General features: G+C 39.5%; 1 protein-coding gene across 2 annotated transcripts in view; it reads left to right on the forward strand.

Moving 5' to 3' along the window:
* The first annotated feature begins 9 nt into the window (after nt 1-9).
* Nucleotides 10-26,379, forward strand: part of ITGB8 (integrin subunit beta 8) — a 99,174-nt gene continuing 72,804 nt past the window's right edge. For both annotated transcript variants that reach the window (XM_049893290.1, XM_049893288.1), the window contains exon 1: nt 10-180. In XM_049893290.1, coding sequence (XP_049749247.1) covers nt 54-180 — 127 coding nt within the window. In that variant the 5' untranslated portion in view covers nt 10-53. The remainder of the gene's footprint in view (nt 181-26,379) is intronic.

A 26,379-nucleotide genomic window follows, 5' to 3' on the forward strand; every position in this document is an offset into this window, starting at 1 on the left:
CGCGCGCCCCGAAAGCAGCGAGGAGGCGGGCGCGGTGCGAGCGACTGTGCATTATGTGCGGCTGGGCCCTGACTTTTTTTACTGTCGCATTTGTCTGCCTGCAAAACTGCCGGCGAGGTCCTGCCCAGGCTCTCCGGGCGGCCTGGGTGTTTTCAGTTGTTCTTGGACTGGGCCAAAGTGGTAAGTTTTTTTTCGTTTGTTTTTTGTTTTTTTCCTTCTCTTTCCCAAAGGCTGTCACGAAAGAGCTGCCTGGCCAGAGCATCCTGGCTAGGTAAAGTGGCCGGTGTCAGCGTCGGTCTGCCAGAGAACTTCAGAGGGGCAGGTATGTGGCAGCGTCTTCCTTCGCTGGCGGCCCCTAGGAGGCCAGGTGTCAAGCATTTCTGTCCCAGAGTGACAGCAGTAACTAATTATACGAAGAGACACAGTGTGCTTCCTACCTAACACGGGTGTTAGAGAAGCGATAATAATAAAGGAGTTTGGAAGGGAGGAGGAGGTAGGCTTACTTACAGAAGCCTGTGTAGGGATTCCGCTCCATCCTTGAGGGCATTGTCTGTACACGGTATGTTCTCCATCTTTCTAGTATTTGGGTCCACTAGCCACTAACTTGCGTTTGACTCGAGGCTGTGGATAAAGTAGTTGGAATGGGAATGAGTCTTCCATTTTTTAGTCCATGAAAGAATAGGATGCAGCACACAAGTTTCTTCTACCATACTGCTTAGTCTGAATGAAGTAAAACACAAGGCAAATTCTCGATTTAAATCATCTTTTCAGATTTTTAAAAACTTTCCTCACTAATTGAGCCCTCAATGAGCTCAATCTCTGAGACTGAGAAGCAGAGAGAAGCATGGACCAGGATTGACCTTCTGTCTAGGCAGGCCACTTCTGTCAGGAACACCTTGGGTTTGGAGATGTTACCTCTTTATAAGCTTTATTGTCCTCATCTGTAAAATGGGGATAATAATACCTGCCCTCCCTAAATCCCAAAAGGAAGCTCAAGTCAAATAATATATAAAAAGGTGTTTGGGGGCTTTGCAGGACTTTGTTTGCCAACGGTAAAACGTACAATAATTAAGAGTAATGATTTAGGATGAGTTCTCACTGGTTTTAAACATAGGTCAAATGGTTACTTTTGACAATACAGTGATTATTGCCTTACTTTTTTTTTTTTTTTTTTAAGTTTACGTTATCTGTCTTTGGTGGTCACTGTGCCCTTGCATTTTATTACAGACTTTCTCTGACCTCTCTGGTTCTAGGAGAGCTTAACTAATAATTGTACTTGTTTTGTAGACTAAAATTTACTCCTACACTTTGAATTGATGTGCGAAGTTTCAGCCTGAAGCTAATTACAGCAGTCAAGTCATAACCTTATAAAAAAGGGTTTATAATGGAAACACCAAGCTAGCTTCACTTAATTGTTGCATATGTAATTGTCTAATATTTGTTTCAGGAAGATTTACCTAGTTATGTGAAACTGGGCCATAGAGTAAATTTTTATGTTGTGGTTATTTTTGGCTTACATGTTGATTTCAAAATAAGTGAAACATAGGGCAAAGGAAAAAGTAACATTCACTATCAATTATCTCTTAAATGGAACATATATTTGTTGCAGCAGATTTTTCCACAGAGTAAAATTCCATCCTGTTTCATAAATTAATGACAAAGTGTTTTTCTAGATTTAGTAAACACATGCACACATAATAACACAATGATGAAGATCTCTCAACAGGGTATATTTTGTCCTAAATGGGCAGGCAAAGGCCCTTGAGAATTTGCTGATAATAATAATAAGTTTTTTAAAATATCATTGTATGTTGTAAATATTAATCAGTCTCTCAAGTAACAGCGTTGTGTTCCCATCAAGTGAGTATAATGAGGCAAATACTATGAATGGGTCCCCTTGCACCTGCAGTCCTGAAAAGGGAATGTTTATCTAAAATCAGAACAAGGCATCCTTTTCCCAGTCTCTGTCAATATGCAAATATTTCTGATGTATTCTGGTTTACACTGCAGTTAAAAACATGCCAAAAATTTAAATTATAGCCAATACAACTCAGAAAATTAGAGATCAGCGTAAACTGTTGTACTTTAGTGATACAGCTACAAGTCTCAAATTATATGCCTGCACAGTGCAAATTAGATGCTTAAAGCAGAATAGAAATTTAGGTATCAGTTACAAAGGAAATCTTGTTCCCTTGCTCAGTAGTTTACACTGAGGAAATGTTGAGGGCAATAAAGCCATACAAAAGGAAGCTTAGAGTGCCCAAGAACAATGGAACTTTTAATTTTAAAGTAGGACTTATAGGCCCCCAAATACATAAATACATAGTGAACTTTTAATAAACCTATAATGAACAGGGGGTGCTGCTAATAAGATAACTTTGTGGTGTAGAAAAAAATACGAGTTTGCTGGTGAACTTTCCCTTGTGGAAATTACCAGCAATGAGAGAAAAAAATAACACTATAAAATGGTTAATGAGTAACTGGAAAACACTGAAGAATACCTAGCTGGTTAACATTTAAAGAGTTAATGCCACAAATCTGTTAATTCCATTGTTGCTTATTTTGAAAGATTAAAAACCTTTGTTACCTAAGTTGTTATATAGGAATATAAGAGTGATAAAGTTCAGAGATTACCATTTCTTTATAAAAGTGGTAATTATTATAACAATGAAATTTCACCTTCTGTGTATAATCAACTATGTATTTTTAAAAATAATAATCAAGTGGGTTAGCATTATTCTGTGGCTGTAGCACACCTTTACCTCAAAACGTGTTTCATAAGATAGAGTGCATAAGAACAACAAAACTTTGGGTTTAATTTTTGAAGTAGGAATTATTGTCCCTCTTCAGAATTTTTTATGCTTGCCTAAAGTGAGAGGTCGTTTAAGAGAACCAAGACTTCTTTAAAAAAAAATCAGTCTTCCAAATTATTTACCTGAATAGCCAAACCAAACCCGTTGCCGTTGAGTCAATTCCAACTCATAGCAACCCTGTAAGACAGCAGAACTGCCCCATAGAGTTTCCAAGGAATGCCTGGTGGGTTCAAACTGCCGACCCCTTGGTTAGGAGCCGTAGCACTTAACTACTATGCCACTAGGGTTTCCATTTACCTGAATAGATACTCAAATTAATTCTGTCTTAAAATGACTGAGACACTTGGATCGGTTAAGAAGTCATCTATTCTTGCACTGTATATGAAAGTCAAGTAGCTAACATGATATTGGAAATGCCAGAGAGGTTTCTGTGCTCCAAAATAGCTCCTTCACCTGTCACCAAATTATCTGAAATTTCACCATTTAATGGATTCCTTTGGGTTAAGCACAGTATTGACCCTATGTTTTCGTTTGTTTGTTTGAAGTAGTGTTCTGGAAATTTTTAAGCAGAGAGAATGGTATAAGGAACAGCCTTGTAGCCATCACCCAGCTTCATCAGCTATCAACTCATGACTAACTTCTTTCATTTCTGCCCCCACCTAGTCCTCTCCTTCCCTCAGCTGGATTTTTTTAAAATTTGTCATGTCATTTTATCCTAAAATATTTCAGTAAATAGAAATACTTCTGGAGGAAAAACATGCTGTTATTAATCCCACAGCACAAATACTTCTATTTGATCACTTTCTGTAGAAATTTTGTTGTTAGCTGTTGGTTGAGTCGACTCTGACTCATGATGACCTTACATACAACAGAACAAAACACTGCCCCCCGACCTATATCATCCTCACAGTTGCCAACAGTACCAATTCATCTCACCAAGGGTCTCCCTCTCCTTTGCTGGCCCTCTGATCAAACATGATATTCTCCTCTAGTGATTGATCCCTCCTGCTGATGTGTCCAAAGCAACTGAGTCAATGAAAATTCTGTTGTGATCCATACAATTTTGACTGGCTACATTTTGGATGTAGATTGTAGGCCTTTCTTCCTAGTCTGTCTTAGTCTGGAAGCTGCGTTGAAACTTGTCTGCCATGGGTGACCCTGATGCTATTTGAAATACCAGTGGCATAGCTTCCAGCATCACAGCAACTCACAAGCCACTACAGGACAACAAACTAACAGATGGGTAGTGAAGTAGAAATTCAGGGCCACACAAATGTTCACATCTTTAAATGGAGGATTGCAGAAGAGAGGGGGGCAAGGAACAAAGATGTAACTTCAACCATTTCCTTTGCAATAGTGCTGTTATGCTTCTGTTAAAAAATATCTATTTTTCTTAAAAATATGCACATGTAACAGCTTTTTGGCATGCACATATATTAAAAAACCTGGGTTATATATAAAGAAAAAATAATATGAATAAGTCTGCTTACCCAGACAAACATTAATTTTTTTACCCCAAATGGAATCACAGTAGATATACCTTGTTTTAAGTTTCAGTTTTAAGAATTGTTCCTTTAAAACATCCCTTAAAATTTCATTGTCAGCATTTTCTCTTCTCTACTGGATCATTTACATCAATACCTATTTAAAAAAAAATTGCTGTCGGGTCGATTCTGACTCGTAGCAACCCTATAGGATGGAGTAGAGCTGCCCCATAGAGTTCCTGAGGAGTGACTGGTGGATTCGAACTGCCAACCTTCTGGCTAGCAGCCATAGGACTTAACCACTGTGCTACCAGAGTTTCCTCAACATCTATACATGGTATAGTATCTTCTACCTTCTATTTCTCACTCTCCTTAACGGTAAAAGCCCTTGAAAGCATTGTTCATACTTGCTGTCTCCAATTCTTCTCCCCGTTCTCTTTGAACTCATAACAGCCAGGTTTTCTTTATTGCCTCAGTAGTCACACAGATCTTGTTAAGATCACAGTGACCTTCCCATTGCCAAATGTGGTGGCCAGTTCTTAATCTTCGTCTTGCCTGTCCTATCATCTGTGATTGCATGGACACTGTGGACCACTCTCTCCTTTGAAACACTTCTCTTAGTTTGCTGGACACCATGCTCTCTTGGTTTAATCTCCTTCTCTATCTCTGATGTTGGTTCTTCTTCATCAAAACGTAGCAGTGGCCCAAGATTCAGTCCTTGGACTTTGTCTTCCCAATGCATATTCAGTCCTTACGTTCAGTCCTTACATGAACTGATGTAGTCTTGGGTCTTAAATACCATATCTATATTGACCAAACCCAACCCACTGCTGTTGAATTGATTCTAACTCACCCCATGTGTGTCAGAGTACAGCCAAGATTCATTAGCTATAATCTTATGGAATGTCCTTGAGTAGCACAAACAGTTTGCATTTGGCTACTAATAAAAAGGTTGGCTTTTTGAATCCACCCAGAGGTGCTTCATAAGCAAGGCCTGATGATCTACTTCTGAAGAAAAAAAAAAAAGCCAAAAACCCTATGGAGCACTGATGTTCCCACGGAGGGAAGGATACAGATTTGTGAATTAGAAGCACGGTTAAAGCATACCTCGTATTGAAGCCCCCGGAGACTCTCAGCTCACCTTAAATGCTCCTCGCTATGGATGTTCTCATATCCTAGTGAGAAGGGGAGAGAAGACATGTGGTTTCACAGGACTGGCCTGGCTGGAACTCTGGCTCCCACAGTATTTCCAAAGTGCTACGGATGTATACAACTTGTGGTTATGAGAGAGAGAGAGAATAAAAGGAAGAGACTGACGTACTAATGAGCTGGTAAGCAGCCAGTTTAGTCAGAAATACTCAGTGGTACTAAGTCATGGTACATGAGTCAGATCACTGACCAACACAATGCTCCTTGCATCCCTAGGTACTTGGAGCTATTCTATAACTTAATGCCCCATATTGCTTCATATACTCATATTACTTTTATTCTACACATTTTTACGAAGGTAGGCATTCCTTGGACTGTTAAATATTTTTAGTGATTAGCCATGTCCAGCCGTATTGGTCATTTAGAATGTGGGATTTCTAGTGAATGCTAGGCTGAAGGCATATACACTTTGCTCAGGCAGCAGTTTGATGGTAAGGCATCAAAGGCTCAGTTCTAAGCAATGGGAACGCAGCAGAGAGCGAGGCAAAGTCACTGCTCTTGTGACGCTTACATTATGCTTGAGGAGAGCAAATCTGTATATATGCATATACCCGTGTGCACGTCTACTGTATTTTACGGAAATAACACGCACCTTCTACGTTTGTTTGCCAACCTCGCCATCCCTGCGTTAGGTATTTTTGTAAGCACTGCTATGCCAGATTTTTCTTAACAAAAATGTTTCACAGAGGAGAGCACAATTGGCAAACAAATGTAGAAGGTGCATGTTATTTGGGTAAAAATATGTGTACATATGTAATAGCGATTAAAAGAAGAAATTAAATAAAGCGGAGTAAGGGGTCAGAAATTAATGTGAGGGGCCTGGAGATCACCTTTCACCCAAATAATAGACAGGTCTATAAAATAAATAGTAACACCCGTGAGGAAAGTGCTGCTTAGAGTGATCATTTATATGAGACCAAAAGAGCAGCATCTGCCCAAAAGTAGAGAAGACAGGAAGAGGCAGGAAAACCAGACACATTGCAGATATTGCAATCAATATCAGAGAACAATTTGTATATAAATTATTGGACTGGGAAACTGATTTACTCTGTAAACTTTCACCTAAAGCACAATAAAATGTTCAAAAGTAAGGAAAAGAAAAATAATTTTAAGAAAAGGAAGTGGGCCAAAACTTTCTTCCCAGGTGCTTCTGGGTGGACTCAAACCTCCAATCTTTCTGTTTAGCAGCTGAGAACGTTAACCAGTTGCACCACCCAGGGACTCCATTTGAAGGAAAAGTCCTCACAAAAACCAGGTAATTGTGCTGATTTACAGTAACCAAGATATAGTTTTTGAGAAGGAAGCAGGTCACATTTAAGATCCAATAACTGTGGCAGAACCATCTAATCCCTACAGACTTTCTTCCATTTGTACCATCCAGGGACTCCTCCTATAGTTTAGCTCCTGGAAAAAGAAAAAAAAAAAAAAGTTGCAGCAGGATTTCCAAGTTAATAAAGTACCAGGAATTTTATTATCCTTTGCTGTTTTTGTTGTTGTTTTTAGACACCATCTAGATGGCAGTGGGTTTAGTCAGCCCCTGACACATGGCTACCCAAGGTCATTAAATTCTCACTTAGGGGTAGGTACAAAAGTTATAAGGCAGGGGAGGGGTGATAAGATGATAATTACATGGGTGAGAGTAGGTAAGAGATTTTCTTAACATTGACTCTTCGTTCTGGATAGTTTCTGAAATCTATCTCCTTCTTTCAAGGTATAATTACTACATTAGAAAAGGCCCGAATTATCTTTTTGTTCTGTGAGCTTCCTAACCAGCCTCTGTCATTTCACATCTTTGTCCACAATGTAAGTCTTCATTCAGAACTTTCCCATGGTTCGCATTTTCTTTAGGCTCCTAGGCTGACATGCAAAGCCTTCCCAGAGCACTGCTCCCACCCCGGCCCTCTTTTGGTGCCTTCCAGTGGATTCCTAGGTTCATAGTGATCTCATGTGACAGGGTACAACTGCTCTGTAGAGTTTCCCAGGCTATAAATCTTTACAGGAGCAGAACACCAGGTGTTTCTTTTGTGGAGCAGCTGGATAGATTCAAAGCACCAACCTTTCAATTAGCAGCCCAGTGCTTAACTGTTGTACCACCAGATTACCCACCCCACCAGCCCTCTGGGGAATGTTTATGTGCTGTCTCACCACCAGCCTGTGACCTCCAGAGGGGAGAAACTGTACCTGTTGTTTCTGTATTTCCAAAGCCTGATACATAGTAGATTCTAATAAATTATTTGGAGTAAATGATTCAGTGAATAAGGTGAGGACAGCAGTGAAGAGTTTCACTTTGGGCAGCTAAGCAGATAAGCCCCGTTCAGCTCTAATCCTCACTAGAATTTGAGTTTAGGGAGGTGTGTTTTTATTTTAAAAGTAGATTCCACTATAAAAGTTTTAGCACTATGAAAAACACTTCTCTTTTCCCAGTTCAGAAAGCAGGAGCTTGACCTTATAGGCCAACCTTTGGCAGACATCAGAAGTAGAGATTTAGTATTTTTTTTTAATCTTCTTGTAAAAAAAATCTGTATTGCTTTCAAAATACCTGTGACAGCTGATGTTTTCATTGTTGGTAAATAATTACAAAAAATAATTCTTTACCCTCAGTGTGTATGTTAAAATTGATTTCTATTTAGATTATGGAAACTAGAATTGATAGTAATTTTTAACTAACTACTAAAAATAGTTGTGGAAAGACAAACTTTTATAGTCCATTTGATCACTTGCTCTACTCGTTAAAATTTCTTAAAGCACTTCTTTGTGGCAGGCACTATACTGGGTTCTGGAGTTAAAAGAATAATAGTAGTTAACATTTGCATAGTATTTTCTGTATGCTAGGCATTCTCATGGACATATGGTATGAAAATATATCCCTTAATGCTCACAACCTTCTGAGGTATGTACTGTGACTATTCCCATTTGTCCTTAGGCAAAACACTTAAAGAGATACTGTATAACTTTTGCAAGATCTCTTAGCTAATAAGTAGTAGTAGAACGAGAATTAAAACCAAGTGGTTTGACACTATGGCCTGCACTTTCAGTGACCTTGAGAATAGAATAGACTGTCTTCCTGGGTGAGAGGGTCCCCTGCACTGGGCCTTGGAGGGTCTGCTCTGGGCTATACGGAGTCTGTCATGCTCTTTTAGATCATCTCCAGAATTTTCTGCACAGAAAGACCCACCTTCAGGGCCTTCCTCCTGCAAGCAGATGGTGCCACTCATATGCCAAATCCCAGGTGAGAGTGGGAAAGGACTGCCAATGCAGGGAAAGTAAACAGAGCTTGAACATGCAGGATAGAGTGTTCTGCAGGCCAGTGACAGGCTCCTCACAGTGCAGGATGGAGCTGGGAGGTGGGGCGGAGGGTAGATCTTGGGCGGAAGGAAACATGCTTCACATATCCACGAGTCTAAGGAGGCTGACAATCTAAATTCAGACCTGTCCTTCTAGACCATCATGAGTATATGTTTATCAAGATATAGGATGATAGAATTTATTTTACTTAACAGTTTCTTAGCCTGGTTTGTAACTTTAAAAGATTTATTCTTGGTATGCCACCACAATTGGTACTCTTGCTCTTGGCGCTGAAGAAGAGGCAAAGTTGTCTAGAAATTCAGTTAACAATGGGAATGGGGATGGAGAAACAAACAATTAAAGCACCAGAGACTACCTCATAAGGAGAATTATCTCATGTCAAGGCGCTTTTCTATCTTAGTAACTAAATTCCTTTGGGTGGGCTCTAAGATGTATATAGATATTTCACTGCATTCTTTCATCTTGTAAACAGTGTTATAATGAGAGTCTGGTATGCACATATTCTTAATTTAGTTTCACTTTTTATTTCCCCTTTAATTTAAACATGTCCCAAAAAAGAATGCTCTATTGACATGAATAAACAAAATTGGGTTAAATTATTCAGCTGGCATATGTTTAATAGCTATAAGCAAGTGAATATGTACAAAAAACACTGTCTTACTGGCTTCGCACCACTTGTCTGTGAGTTTATCATACTTCAGATACCAGTAGGGTCACCCAGGGTGGACAGACTTCAGCAGAGCTTCCAGATTAAGGCAGACTAGGAAGAAGGACCTAGCAGTCTACTTCTGAAAACATTGGCAAGTGAAAACCTTATGAATAGCAGCGAAACGTTGTCTGATATAGTGCCAGAAGATGAGCCCCTCAGTTTGGAAGGTACTCAAAATACGGCTAGGGAAGAGCTGCCTCCTCAAAGTAGAGCTGGCCGTAGTGACATGGATGGAGTAAAGCTTTTGAGACCTTTATTTGCTAATATGGCACTACTCAAAATGAAAAGAAACAACTTCAAATATTCATTAATAATCAGAACATGGAATGTAGGAGGTATAAATCTAGGATAATTGGAAGTTGTCAGAAATGAAATGGAATGCTTTAAGATCAATATCCTAGGCACTAGTGACCTGAAATGGACTGGTATTGGCCACTTTGAATCAGATAATCATATTGTATGCCATGCCAGGAATGACGTCCCATTCGTTGTCCAAAAAAAAAAATTTTTTTTTTCAAAATCTATCCTGAAGTACAACTCTGGCAGTGATGGGATTACATCCATATACCCACAAGAAGGACCAGTTAATACGACTATGATTTAAGTTTATGCACCAACCACTAAGGCCAAAGATGAAAAAATTGAAGATTTTCGCCAACTTCTGCAGTCTGAAATTGATCAAACATGCAGTCAAGATGCACAGATAATTACTGATACTTGGAATGCAAAAGATGGAAACAAAGAAAAAGGATCAGCAGTTGAAAAATATGGCCTAGGTAACAGAAAAGACACAGGAGATCACATGATAGAATGTTGCAAGACCAACAACCCATTCATTGGAAATACCTTTTTCCACAACACGAACGGTGACTATACACATGAACCTCACCAGATGGAATACAAAGGAATCAAACCAACTACATCTGTAGAAAGAGGTGATGGAGAAGCTCAATATCATCAGTCAGAACAAGGCCAGGGACTGACTACGGAACAAACCATCAATTACTCATATGCAAGTTCCAGTTGAAGCTGAAGAAAATTAAAACAAATCCACAGGAACCAAAGTATATCTCATCTAAATTTAGAGACCATCTCAAGAATAGATTTAATGCAGTGAACACTAAGACTGAAGATCAGATAAGTTGTGGGATGACATCATAGGTGAAGAAAGCAAAAGATCATTAAAAAGACTGGAAAGAAAGAAAAGACCAAAATGCATGTCAGAAGAGGCTCTGAAACTTTCTCTTGAATGTCCAGTAGCTAAAGCAAAAGGAAGAAATGATAAAGTAAAAGAGCTGAACAGAAGATTTCAAAGGGTTGCTCGAGAAGACAAAGTAATGAAGTGTGTGAAGACCTGGAGATAGAAAACAAAAGGGAAAGACATGCTTGACATTTCTCAAACTGAAAGAACTGAAGAAAAAACTCAAGCCTTGAGTTGCAATATGAAGGATTCTAGGGGGAAAGTATTAAAGAAGGCAAGAAGCATCGAAAGAAGATGGAAGGAATACACAGAGTCACTGTACCCAAATTGGTCAACATTCAGCCATTTCTGGAGGTAGCATATAATCAAGAGCTGATGGTACTGAAGGAAGAAGTTCGAGCTGCATTGAAGGCATTGGCAAAAAAGAGGGATCCAGGAATTGATGGAATACCAACTGAGATGTTTTGATAAATGGATGCAGTACTGGAAGTACTCACTTGTCTATGTCAAGAAATTTGGAAGACAGCTACCTGGCCAACTGACTGGAAGGGATCCACATTTGTGCACATTCCAAAGAAAGGTTATCCAACAGAATGCAGAAGTTATTGAACAGTATCATCAATATCACATACTAGTAAAATTTTATTGACGATAATTTAAAAATGATTGCAGCGGTACATATACAGGGAACTACCAGGAATTCAAACTGGATTCAGAAGTGGATGTGGAAAGAGGGATATCATTGCGGATGTCAGGTGGATCTTTGCTGAAAGCAGAGAACACCAGAAAGATGTTTGCTTGTGTTTTATTGACTCTGCAAAGGCATTCTGCTGCAAAAGACCTCTTTAAAGTGTTGAAAAGCAGCGATGTCACTTTGAGAACTAAGGTGCACCTGACCCAAGCCATGGTATTTTCAATCTCCTCATGTGCGTGCAAAAGCTGGACAGTGAATAAGAAAGACTGAAGAAAAATTGATGCATTTGAATTATGGAATTGGCAAAGAATATTGAATATACCATGGACTGCCAGAAGAATGGACAAATCTGTGCTGGAAGAAGTATAGCCAGAATGCTCCTTACTAGGGAAGATGGCAAGACTTTGTCTCGAGTACTTTGGACATGTTATCAGGAGGAACCGGTTCCTAGAGAAGGACATCATGCTTGGTAGAGAATCAGCAAAAAAGAGGACCCTCAATGACACGGATTGACACAGTGGCTACAACGATAGGCTCAAGCATAACAACAATTGTGAGAATGACACAGGACCAAGCAGTGTTTCATTCAGTTGTACATAGGGTGGCTATGAGTCGGAAGAGACTCGATGGCACCTAACAACATACTGGCTTCATGGACTAAAAGGACTTTTTCAATTCAGAAATTAATCCTAATGTGACCGTCTTTCTTCTTTCACAGTAAGTTAATTAGTATAATTTACATATCAAAGGTAAATATAATGAAAGTCAAAATGGTCAATATTGGGATTTTATAACTTAATTACAGTAATTCTACCTTTCAACAAAACTGCTTTGATTAATTCTTGCTAAGAAACGACTAACATTAAGCAGATACAGTGCTGAAATTATCTTCCTTGAGTTATTTTGAAAGGTTCTCAACTAAAAATTTACAAAATAAGCAAAACATGATCAAATTAAATTTACAATGTCAAATTATGGTGGTCTTATCAGATCTATACAATTAACATGATATTAAAGGATGCTTTTACTTTGGGTGCTGTTATTCAAAAGAACTAAAAGTTCATGTTAAAATATATATATATATAAAACCACTGCCGTCGAGTCGATTCGGACTCATAGCGACCCTATAGGACAGAGTAGAACTGCCCCATAGTTTCCAAGGAGTGCCTGGAGGATTCAAACTGCCAACCTCTTGGTTAGCAGCCATAGCACTTAACCACTATGCCATCAGGGTTTCCATGTATATATATATATATATATGTAAATCTTAAGAAATGACCTTTCATGCTGACTTCATGAGCTAACCATCATTACAATAGTGGTTTTAGAGATGTGTTATCAGTCTTACCCAGGTAGTTGTTCTTGTTTTTTAATTGAAAAATACTGCTACATTTGTCAAAGACAGTGTCTGTTGCTGTTCCTTATCGTTATTTGTACAGTTTGGTTATTCTGTAGAATTGCCAAAAAATCAAATTTCCCAAATGGTACAGAATAAGGAATGAGAACAAGAGTAACTGTCAAGGGCTAATTTAAGCCAAAGCCCGGGGACAAGACTGAATTTGGAAGTGGAGAGAAGGGTCAGTAAGGGAGATAAGTAGGATGGAAGACTAAAAACAATTCAGGTCTGAAGACTTGTGCTAAATGTTTCTTACTAGTTATGTGACGTGTGCAGTGGCTTTGGACCCAGCTTTCTTTTAGAATAGGAAGGGTTGATATTTTACAATGTGCTAATTTATCAGTGGTAACAGTGGTTTTTTTTTAAATACAGCCACAGCTGAGAGTACTGTCCTGCAAGTTCATATAGTACCAGAGTCCCTTCCTTGGTATTGAACCACAGACATTTTCCCAAATACAAGCGTTTTTCCTGATTTCAACGGAGGCCACAAGTTTAATCTAATTCCCTAGTAGTTGTTGCAGCTACTAACTAGGTAGGGGAAGGGGCTGGATGGAAACTTATGGTCCAACTAAATTTTAACATATTATGAGGATGAACAAAGAAAATAGTTAATAGAAAATAATTCAAGATTCTGCAGGGACTGGTTTGACAAGAGGTACCTTAAGTAGTGCCAAGTGAGGGAATGTCTCTCCCTATTGCTAGGAGGCCAGGCTGGCTATGCCTAGTGATGTCAGTTATTTTTTAACTGAAGCGGAACAAAGAACACAAGAAAGTTTCAAGGTGAACAAGAATTCTGTAGAACTGGCTGTTCTAGTTGGAAACAAAGAACTCATTGTAATAGAATTGTATTACTGGCGGAAAAATGGCCTAGTCGGTCCCTTCGTACAAGGCATACTTCCTAAGGTATTACACCATTGTCTTGTCGTGCATTTGATTTGGATTTTTAGTGGTGAGTTGAAGACAAGTGAACCAGAATGCACAAAAGGGGACCCTCTAGAAATGTTAGATGGGGCCCAAGTTCCCAGAGAATTCATCTGGACGATGGTGGCACAGAAAAAAAAAAAAAAAAACAAGAGAGTCACAGTTTCAGGTATATTGAGTTTTGGTTGAAAAGGTCAATCTTTTTAGTATCAGAGCCCTAAGGTGAGAGCCAGAGTATATAATGACAGTAGCCTGACCCCTAAGATTGATAATAGGTAAATGAGGATTAAATGTTCACAGGATGTAGCATGTTTAGTGCTTGTGAAGATTCCAAGGCCATGTGATTCTCTGATAAGACTGTGATGGGTAAGAGAAGGGGAGGGAGCTCCTGAGCATGTGCCTGTGCCGTCCCAAAAGCATAGCACAACTGGAGGATGAACTCAATTCTCCCTGTTAAGAGTGCACATGGTATTAACAGACTTTCCAAAGCTGGCCCTTGGCTACTTGGACGTCAGCATGGCATTGATAATAAAGACCATTGCTCTCTGAGAAGAGGAGTTGCAGGTTGGATTATCTGGTAATAGACTTACTGGGGCAGGGATCCACTTACGGGCATTATAAAAAGAATCAGGTATCAGGGCTTTTTGACATATTCTGCCTCCTAGAGATTTCATTTTGAAATAAAAAAAAAAAAAGTCAAATGCTGCCTCTGACTGAATTACTTGATAATGTAGAAACGTTTGATCAGTTAGACCTATCACTGGATAGCACATCCTCTCTCCCCACCCAGGACAGACTTCTCAAATACTGCTCAAAAGGCATGAAGTTCTTTCCCCTACACTGGATAATTATCATGCTCTTTGGATTTTTTTTTTTCCTTTAAGTCTGTGTGTAGAATGAGAGTTTTCCTGGCCCTTTGGCCAAACTAGATGCTTCCAACCCTATCTTAAAGAACAGTTAAGCTACACAGTACACCAGAATTAAAGCTTCAAGGTCTGAAAAGCTGCCATAATTGCAGAGAACCTATTAAGTGGTCAGTCTACCTTAAGGTATTTGTTAGGGATCTTTACTAGGAAGTAGGAAACTAACCACCCAGAAAAATCCCAAGAAATTTTGGATTACCCAAAAAAAAAAAAAAAAATGTTTTTTGAAGCCTGCCATCCAGCATAGTGTCACTCATATACCTGAAATTTCTACAAGGGATTTCGGTTCCCAAAAACTTTACCCTCAATTGAGAAAACTCACCTTTCTAGAACTTTGACGATGTTGTGCAATAAGTGGCCCAGAATGATACAAATAAGTTGGTTATACAAGGCCAGGTTGTTGGATGTTTTCCAGATAACATACATTGATATCCATCCAGATCACAGGAGATCCTGGGAGACTGGTAAGGAATTCCAACAGATAAGAACGTTATTACCCATAGCATATTTAGAAAAAGCTCTTCCATTCATCCCCTTTCTAAATTGTTGGAGTGCAGTGGCAAGGAATGGTGGAAACCTGGGTACTTCAGGCTTGTCCAGGAGGCAAGGGATCAATGACAGCACATACTGGTGCTACATTGTACGAACATGGAAGTATAGGTGTCATGGTCATCTAGTGTTCCTGTAACAGAAATACTACAAGTGGATGGCTTTAAAAAACAGAGGTTTATTCTCTCACAGTCCAGTAGGCTAGAAGTCCATATTCAGGATGTCAGCTCCAGGGGAAGACCCTCTCTCTGCCAGCTCTGGGAGAATATCCCTGACATCAGTCTTCTCCGGGTCTAGGAGATTCTCCTCACAGAAACCTCGGGTCCAAAGGACGCACTCTGCTCCCGGCACTGCTTTCTTGGTGGTATGAGGTTTCCATGTCTCTCTGCTCACTTCTCTTTTTATGTCAAAAGAGATGGGCTTAAGACACAATCTAATCTTAAAGGTTTCATCAGTATAACTGCCACTAATCCATCTCATTAACATCATAGTGATAGGATTTACAACACATAGGAAAATCACATCAGATGGCAAAATGGTGGACAATGACACAATACTGGGAATCGTGGCCCAGCCAAATTGATACACATGTATTTTGGGGACACAATTCAATCCATGACACAAGGAAACACAGAGCAAGTTTGGAGTCTGGTTGTCATTTAAAGCAGAGCCTCCCAGTCCTGGAGGGGCACATAAACTTAGCTACATCTACATGAGCAATGAATGTGCAACATGGGTAAGACACAGTGGAGAGACACTGTATAGCCTCAGTTATGATAAGGGGTGGCTTAGTCTTGGTTCTCTAGAAGAGCAAAACCAGTGGAGTGTAAATGTAAATACATATAGATACTTTAAGAAAATGTCTCACACAATTGCGGGAGCTGGCAAGTTCCAAATTCATGGGTCAGGTGGTAAGCTAAAGACTTCTGCTGGCTCACGTGGTTGCAGGGACTGACAAACCCAAAATCTATAGGTCAGGCAGCAGGCTGAAGACTTCTGCAGCCTTATGTCCCAAGAACCAGAAGTCAGAGTGCACAGTCAGGAGAAGGAAAGAGAATGCATGCACATCTTGCCAGAACATCCATTTATATACTGGAGGCAGGTCACACCCAAGGAAACTCCCCTTTCAACTGATTGGCTGATCCCATCAAATTACATCATGGAGGTGATTACATTATATTACGTCATGGAAGAACAATCAGTCCAGTGTTTGCCAAACTACTGAGAATCATAACCTAATCAAGTTGACACATAACATTGACCATCAAAAGGAATAACTCCTGTATTTTCCCATCAAAATATGACTTGATTGTATTTTTTTTAAAGGCAGTTTGGGGTCTCTAGCAGAAATGTAGGTGCAGAGCCTGAAACGAGTAAGTCTGCTGTTGGAAGACAAAGAGCATCTGAGGTCTCAGGGGAAGCTGAGTAGAAAGCAGAGGGATTCAGGTCTCAAAGATTAGACCTGGGGTGTTGCGTGTTGAGGGGATGATTTCATTTCTCTGAACAGGTTGCTGCTGTTTCAGCCAGCTTTTCCAATCCAACAGGATGGGCTGACTCTCAATAGCAACCTAACAATACCGTGTGATTTTTAACAGATAACATACATTTGGGAGCCAGACAAAATAGACATGCAGTCATGTAATAAAAAGACCCAGGAAATTCTTCAAGGAAGTTTCTCTGACCTTCCCACCATCCTTCTCTGTCTCTACTTTAGGTGACATTCTCCTGTAATCTGCTCCTATTGTACCCTGCCTGTTCCTTTTCATAGCACTCTCATTAAGGCTCTGTCTTCAGTCAGTATTTTCTGTTACTCTACTTAACATGGGAAGGTACCATAGCCCTATGACCTTGCACAGTGTCATGGCTTGTTATGGATTGAATTGTGTCCTCCCAAAATGTATGTCAACTTGACTAGGCCATGATTCCCAATATTGTGTGTTTGTCTTCCATTTTGTGATATGATTATCCTACTTGTTGTAAATCCTAACCTCTATGATGTTAATTGGGCAGGATTAGAGGCAGTTATGTTAATGAAGCAGGACTCAATCTATAGGATTAGGTTGTATTTTGAGTCCGTCTCTTTTGAAGTATAAAAGAGAGAATTGAGCAGAGAGGAGAGGGACCTAATTACCAGAAATGAAGAGCCAGGGTTGGAATGTGTCCTTTAGACCAGGGTCCCTACACTGAGAAGCTCCTTGACCAGGGGAAGATCAATGACAAGGACCCTCCCCCAGAGCTGACAAAGAGAGAAGGCCTTCCCCTGGAGCTGGTGCTCTGAATTTGGACTTCTAGCCTCCTAGCCTGTGAGAAAATAAATTTATGTTTGTTAAAGCTATCTACTTGTGGTATTTCTGTTATAGAAAACTAAGGCATGGCATATGTTGTTGTTTTTGTTAGATGCCATCAAGTCAGTTTGGATTCATAGTGACCCCATGTACAACAGAATGATACACTGCCCAGTCCTGTGCCATCCTCACAATTGTTACTGTGTTTGAGCCATCCTTGCAGCAACTGTCAGTCCACCTTGTTGAGGGTCTTCCTATTTTTTGCCGACTCTCTACTTTATCAAGTATGATGTGCTTCTCCAGAGATTGGTCCCTCCTGATAACATGTCCAAAGTATGAGAGATAAAGTCTCACCATCCTAGCTTCTGAGGAGCATTCTGGCTGTACTTCTTCCAAGACAGATTTGTTTGTTCTTCTGGCAGTCCATGCATATGCAATATTCTTTGCCAACACCATAATTCAAACGCATCAATTCTTCTTTGGTCTTCCTTATTCATTATCCAGCTTTCGCATGCATGCACATGAGGCAATTGAAAATACCATAACTTGGGTCAGGTGCACCTTAGTCCTCAAAGTGATATCTTTGCTTTTGAATGCTTTAAAGAGGTCTTTTGCAGCAGATTTGTCCAATGCAATATGTTGTTTGATTTGATTGCTGCTTCCACGGTGTTGATTGTGGATCCAAGTAAAATGAAATCCCTGACAACTTCAGTCTTTTCTCCACTTATCATGCTATTGCTTATAGGTCCAGTTGTGAGGATTTTTGTTTATGTTGAAGTGTAATCTGTGCTAAAGGCTGTAGTCTTTGATCTTCATCAATTTCCAGCGTGACAGCAACATGCAAGCCACCACAGTACAACAAACTGACCCACATGTTAAATAATTGTAAAAAAAAAAAAAATGGATAGATGGATTCCATAAAAATTCTTATAACTTCAAAATTCTTTAAGAAATGGAGTTTTCCACTCTCTATTCCCAAATGATAATGTCCTTTGCTCTTTTGACATATATCGTCTTTGCCCATTCTCTTCCTTCTAATCAAGAAGTGTTTTAATAATACTGATTGACTTGCCCAGGAGAAGGTGAAACACAGTTATAATAAAATCTTGGTTTTCTAGAGTGTAAGTGAAAGGTAGTGATTTAATTAAATTCTATAACCATTCATATTCTGACTCTCTTTTGAAAATCTTTTTAAGTTGCATTTGTACAATTTCCTGTCTTGGTACATACATCGTTCATTCAAATTTTCTTTCAGGTTTGAGGAGCTTGCAAAGACTCACAGTTATCATTTGATCAGGAAATCAAAAGGTATTGCTCAAGTACCTACTCAGTGCATTTGGCATTCTACTCAGTGTCGTGGAAATATAAAAGAAGTGTGATATCATATAGATGGCAGGGATGACCTTGAGGAGCTGTGTGAGCCCACATATGATTAGTGATGTGGGGCTGAAGCAGGAGGTCTAGATCCTTAGTGCTGCCGGGTTGTCTAGTTCTTCTGAATCAGACAGGGTGTAGATCAAATATGCCCCAATGCCAAGACAGGACCTCAAAATCTCTTCTAAATATTAATAGTTGGTTTTACTTTTTTAAAGGATAGGCCCTTTGGCTGAGAATTAGAGTGGAGAACCCTGATTAATTGAGCTTTCCAGCTACTTAGATTTTACTATATATGAGATCCACATTTTTAGGCATACTGTATCTTGTACGTTAACGGTACACATGATTACTTGCATTTTTTCAGCTCCTAGCAAAAAAAGGCCTTCAGTAACCACCCCATTTAAAATTGCACTGGCTCGCCAGCACTCCCCACTGTCCATCCCAGGTTTGTTTTTCTCTATAAAAGGTGGGAAGATCAATGGACTGGAGACAGAAGATTGTTGGTGCCTGGAACCTGAAAGCAGTGAGTTAAATTGAAAGAGAAGAGGTGGTGGTCAGAAAGCATGATATAAATTGTGATTATATAGGAATTGCAAATACTGGAAATTACAAGGTCTAAAGCTATGACCACAGAAACCAGTAGCTAAAATAAGTGGAGGACAAAGTTATTTGAGGAAAAGAGCAAAGAACTTAAGTTCCTAGGTGTTGGACAGATGATCTGAGTATATATTGGAATTGCAAAAATTAAAATAGGTGTAATGTTGGAGAGAGTTACAGTAAGCCATATAAAAATTAGAAAGCATCAGCCTGGGATCAGTAAATGCTTACAACCATTGAGGGTAGTGGGTGATATAACCTGAACTTACGAGTGTCAAAATGGGAGTGTTTTTAGGGATGAGGGAGAGAGAATGCTCTGAAAGTGGAAATGAGAAATAAGGAAGACACATAACTACCTCCAGGTCCAGTGCCATGAGGGTTGGGGTAGAAAAATCAGTCATTACTCTTGAGAGCAGCAAAGGAAGCTCAGTGGAGAGCCAGGTTTCTGTAATAGCACGGAGGTAAAGGGAACATTTAGAAAGGAGATTGCAATATAGGAAATTCTTCTGGAAAGGGACTATGAATTTCAGAGGGCTGGGGGGGAGGTGGTTGTTGGAAAGGAGTGGAAGATGGGGAGAGAAGAGGGATTACATGGAGCCTTACAGGGATTAGAGTATGTGTGGGAGGGGGTTCTGGGAGGCCTGGACTTCTAGTAGGGACTGACATAAACAGGGATGAATGAGATTCATCTTTTTGAACTCAGGGTAGATAGTGGTAGTGACGCTGTGAATGGTGGTGGGGGGATTGAGGGCTTCCTGTTGGTGCCAATGGAAGGAGTGGAAGGACTGAGGAAACCTGACTTAGTTCCAGTGTGAGGGGCTCATTCTACCCTATCTCTTGCCAAGAAGAGAGGGGCTTTCTTTGGATGTCTTGGGCCACCCTTGACCCCAGATGATGGAGCTGATTATATGAGGAGACTTTCCAAACTACCAAACCATGTATAAACCAAACATTGTCTCCTTTCTCAAGTGATCTGCTTTTTAGTAAATAAATTTTCATGTGTATGTGTATTTTTTTTATGTGTGTATACATTTGGATATGCACTCACACATATGCACACATCCATGTACATATAAAACCCACTGCCATCGAGTCAATTCATCATCTATTCACAGCAACCCTATAGGGCAGAGTAGAACTGATCCAAGGCTGTAATCTTTATGGAAGCCAATTGCCACATCTTTCTTGCAAGGAGCAGCTCGTGGTTTTAAACCACTTAACTTTTAGACAGCAGCCGGGTGCTTTAACCACTGTACCACCAGAGCTCCTTCTCTCTCTCTCTCTCTCTCTGTGTATATATATATATATATATATATATATATATATGTATACACACACAAATAACCAAATAACATAGATACAGATAACTAAGATTCAATGCAAAATATAAGAATCACAGGGAAAATTCTATAAGGATTTCAAAAGTGGAGAGATGACCTTCACCTGAAGAGAACAAGGAAGGTTTCATAGCAGGGATGCTTTATAAGTGAAACGAGAGTCTAAGCTGGACCCAGAAGGATGAGCAGAATTGTAATAGAGGAGAATGCAAGGGATGGCTCTGCAGGCAGAGAGACTGCGTACATTTTAGCTGTGGTGTCAGGGAAGAGAGAAGTGAAAGAGCACTATAGAGTTATAAATAGGTAATTTCTTTGAACTTTCCTACTCAAGTGGTGAAGGAGCCCTGGTGGCGCAGTGGTTAAGTGCTTGCTGCTAACTGAAAGGTTGGCAATTCGAACCCACCAGCTGCACTGTGGGAGAAAGACATGGCAGTTAGGAGAAAAATGGGGCATTCTGCTTCAGTAACGATTATAGCCTTGGAAACTCTATGGGACAGTTCTACTCTGTCACGTGGGGTTGCTATGAGTTGTGTGTGTAATATTTAGCGGTGGATGTCAGAGTAAGAGATTATGAGGAAGTCATTACAATAATGCAGAAAATGAATAATATGGGCCTAAACAATTAAGCACTTGGCTGCTAACTGAAAGGTTAGTGGTTTTTAACCCACCCAGCAGCTCTTCCAGAGAAAGACCTGGTGATCTGCTTCTGTAAGGATTACAGCATAGAAAACCCTATGGGGCAGCTTTCTTCTCTAACATAGGGTCATTATGAGTCAGAATCCACTCAGGGACACGCAACGACAACAACAGACTAGGGTGAGGAGTCCTCAGATGATGCAAACAGTTAAGTGCTCAGCTACTAACTGAAAGGCTGACAGTTTGAAATTACCCAGAGGCTCCTGGGAAGAAAGGCTTGGCGATCTACTTCTGAAAGATCACAGCCATTGAAAACCTCATGGAGCATAGTTTTACTCTGAAACACATGGGGTCACCATGAGGCAGAATCAACTTAACAGCAACTAATTAAACTACAAGTGAAGTGGACGGGAATGGAAAGAGAGATGAATGATAAAGATACTGAGGTAAAAGCAAAAAGTCTTGATAACTGACACGTTGTTGATGTTGAGGTAGAGGGAAGGGTCAAGTTGACCACCAAGATTTAAATCAGAACAACTAGGAAAATAGGTTGGTCAGGTCAGGAAGAGTTGCTAGTGGATAGGAGCATAATTTTTATTTGAGAATTGTAGATTTTGAAGTTTCAGCAGGAATCTAAGTGGGATGTCCATCACAGAGTTACACTGAAGATACTAATTTAGTGGTCATCTGCAAGAAGATGAGACTTAAAGTCTTGGAAGTGCATGAAGCCATCAAGGTATGGAGTTTAGAAAGAGATGTGAAAATAGAAAAAGACATAAAAGAAGTAGTTGGGGGAATGGGAGAAATGATAGAGTGCCAACTCACTGTTAAAATGAAGAGGACATTTAAACATTGTTAAATGCTAGTTGCTGAAGAAGAAAATTCTTTTTTTGCCTTTGAGTGAGCAGTTCATTGGACAAGTAAAGGAAAATTCTTTTTCCTCCAAAAAAAGAACAGAGGCAACAACGGTGAGTTGAAAAGAAGGAAAGTTGTTTAGATATTCTAAGTGATGTTAGAGGTAAGGTTAGGGTCATCGCTTAAGTGTGAGTTCTTGGTAGAAGTGGTTGGGGATTTGAAAAGAAATACTTAAAATAGTGAGTGTGAAAAAATACGATGGAAAGTCAACATGAGGTAAATAAAATAAGGTTAGGCTGCTGGGGGCTAGCTGAGGTGAGAAAGGAATCTGGAGGAAATCAAATCCTTAATAGGCTCAGGACGGTCTCCCATTAGGGCAGCTTCAGGATTGCTGTGGCTTAGGATACACCACCCTCTTTGTATCTGACCTACTTCTCTGTTTATTTTCAGCTTCATGTTTTACAATTTTTTGGCTCAGTAGCCTGCCTTCTGTCCCATCCTCTGGCTCCTCTTGAATCTGTTACTCTTCCTGCTTCTCTTCTATCTTTTGGGCCTAAGAACTCGTTCATGGCTCTTGATCCATTGGCCCCTATAGCTAGCTTATGAGAATTTCCTGCTGTAGTCCCTGCTCCAGGAATTCCCAACTGTTCTGCCCATGTTGGAGGAAGTGAAATGTGGGGGTGATTTGGGGATTTCAGACACCATGGATGATTTCATGGGATCCTTTGGGGCAGAAAACTATGAGAAAGGTGGGGAATACTTTGTAAAATTTAGAATAAAGTGTCTAGTGATGATAACAAAGATGGATAGGGGCAAATTAAATAAGAGCTTTAGACTTTGAAAGAATAGAGGTTGCTAAGTGTTGGGAGGTGGGGAGTGGGGAATAACTCTTCAATTATTCAGTGAGAGGAGGATATTAAAGCATTATACTGAAGATTTTCCCAAGGAATGATGAACTATAGATAAAGCTAAGTTTTGGTGAAAAGGAAGCCGTAGCTTGATCATTTTGGAAATGTGGTGAATATGGAACAAGAATTCATAGAACAATATGGACTACAGTTAGTTCATAGTATAGTATCAATATAAAATCTATTTTCTAACTCTGTTGTGGTTTTGTGGCATCCCTGACTGCGGGTCAAAGGGGTTAACCCACTTGATTGCTAATGGCAGGTTGAAGGTCTGCAGCCACCCAAAGGTGCCTTCAAAGGAAGGCCTGGTGTTCTATTTCCAAAAAATCAACTATTGAAAACCCTAGAGAGAAGAGCTCTACTGTGGTACACACGGGGTCACCACAAGTCGGAATCCACTTAACGACATCTGGTTATTGTGGTTTTGTAAGAGAATATCTTTGTTCTTAGGAAATACGCAATGAAGAACTATGAGGTATAGGAACATGATATATACAACCTGTGCTCAAATGAGTGAGGAAGAAAGCTATAGAGACCATGACAGAAAGAGAGAAAAAAAAATGATAAAGCAAATTGTGACAAAATGTGAAAAATTATAGAATCTGTATAAAGGGTATGGTAGAGATATTTGTACTACTCTTAGAACTTTTCTGTAAATTTAAAACTGTTTCAAAATAAAAATTTTTTTAAAATTCATGGAGCATCATGGTAATGCATATAAGAATGGGCAGTGGTAGAATGAGAGAAGGGAAATGAGGACTGAATTGCATAGGGGTGCTAGGTATAAATGATGGATGGATAAGGAAGAAGGCCTTATTCTTATGGCAAAAAAAAAACTATGTAGACCTGTGTTTGAACTTCTCAATATGAATTTGAGCATTTCACTTAATCACTCTTGGTGGTCACAAGTTTTCTCCTCTTTTAAATAGAAATAATAATATTATCTGCCTAATAATGTTATTAGAATAACAGACACACATGTAAAGCACTTAGCATTGAGTAAACACTAAGCAATAAAATACAGGTCTTCTAATTTTTAATAAATGAGATCTTAATATGTTATTAAATAGAGCCAAAGAAAGTTCTTACACTAGGAAGACAGATTGTCATCTGGAATGAACTGGTAGAATTGACCTGTTCCAAGGCCATTGGGATTATTAGTTGGCTGACACAAGACTGTGCATATTTATATGTGTGACTTCTGGCTATCACTTTCACAAGGAGTACCAGGGCATGAGCTAATGGTTTCTCTCCAAAATGCTGCCTCACTGTCTTCTAGTTAGGTGGTTCTCTTAGTCGATAAAGTAAAAAGGTCATTAACTGCTCCTTCATTCAGAAGCATTCTGAAAGGTAAAGGACTGTGATGTAAAAAAAATGCCATCCGTATTAATGCCTTTTGAGAGATTATGGGCATATGTCATGACAGGATTTTACCTTGGCAAATGCGTACTTAAAATGTCTACTCGTACTCCTAAAACGATAGTTGGCCTAATATATTGAAAGAAGTGCCAGGCTGAATTCCAGTCAGTGAAATTAAAGTGAACAATTACTAATTGAAATAATTTAAGATAATTTAAGAACTATAAGAAGCCCTGGTGGTGCAGTGGTTAAAGCACCTGGCTGCCAAACCAAGCGTCAGGTGGTTTAAATCCACCAGCTGCTCCTCAGGTGAAAGATGTGGCAGTCTGCTTCTGTGAGGATTTACAGCCTTGAGAACCCAGTGGGACAGTTCTGTTTTCTCCTATAGGGTTGCTGTGAGTCAGAACTGACCCGATGGCAATGGGTTTTTAGGAATTATAGGAAGAGAAATTATCTATGACATCAGCTACGACTAGGTGAAATTGTTTCATTATAACTTAGTTTATTTCCTTTTCCCTTAGTCAAAAATCAGATGAATTTTAGAAAAGGCAGTGAAAGCTTCAGTATCTTTTCTAGAACTAATTATATTATAAATCGTCTCTTAAACTATTCCCATAAAGTAAGAGAATTGGACATGCAGTGAAGCCAATGTTCTCCACCAATATTTTACCTCATACTCTACATTTTAAAGTGTTTTCACAGCTCAGTAGATGAACGCATCTTTTATAAACAGGAAGAGGCTTTTCCCTACCTCATTGGTGAGGAAGCAGAGACTCCTTGGCAAATAGAAATCATGAAGCAAAGGCAGAGTTAGGACAAGAACAAGTTGCCTTCTTCCCTGTTCCAGATCTGGGTTCCAGGGCAGAACTGGAATTTCACAAGTGGAAAGGCAACTACAAACATGGTCGTGAGTCTCTGCCTAATTAGCACGCAACCCCAGAGCCTGGATCCTTCCCCTGGCAAGAGGTCGGGGAAACACTGTTGTAAAAGGAGAAGCTCTCCCCAGGCTGAGGAAGTGCCAACCAATGTGATTCAGGCTCACTCCATCTGGGGTTTTCTCCTTAAAACTCAGAGTTTCCTGGTGCCTAGAAATAAAATGGATTTTGAAAAGGGCCCTCAAGTATTTAGGGAGGACTTTTGGTGCTGAGGGTAGAAAATAAGCCTACTGGGGAGAATCTTAACACCCTTATCTTTAGCCTGGAAAAATGAAATTACTGTAGCACAGATGATAGGAAATGTTATGACGTACTACTTGGATTAAAGAGTTATCTTGAGCTACGTTGAAATTGTTGAGTCATCACTTAAGCACTGATAATAGTACTAATTAGCAAAAGTTTTTCAATTATACTTTGGTATAATTGTCTTTTTTTGTTTCTATTATTCTCTATGCCGTATAGAACAGCGTTCAAGAGAAAAGGTTCTATAGTTAGAACTGGGTCCAAAGTTGTTCTCTTACTATCCGTGTGACTTTGAGATGAAGCATAGCTTCACTATACTTTAGTTCCCCATCTGTAAAATAGGCAGAAGAATGCTTGCTTTGTGGCATTTTCATAAGCTCTCAATGAGATAATGCTTATAAATTGCTTGGCCTAGGACCAGTCAAGCAAGTCGTCAAGAGTAATCACTTAATAAATATTTATTTTTTATTTTCCCTCATTTTATCCCATTGTGTGAATGAATTTGATTTTCAAGAGTCAAGGATAAATATAAATACCTTTTTTAGTCTTTTAATTACAGAACAAATTCTAAGTGAATTAAAATTTAGTTTGGGATTTTTTTGACTTGGAACAAAATTCCTTATGACACAGGGTATGGCTTTG

Source organism: Elephas maximus, chromosome 8 (genome assembly GCF_024166365.1).
Source record: "Elephas maximus indicus isolate mEleMax1 chromosome 8, mEleMax1 primary haplotype, whole genome shotgun sequence".
Lineage (NCBI taxonomy): Eukaryota > Metazoa > Chordata > Mammalia > Proboscidea > Elephantidae > Elephas > Elephas maximus.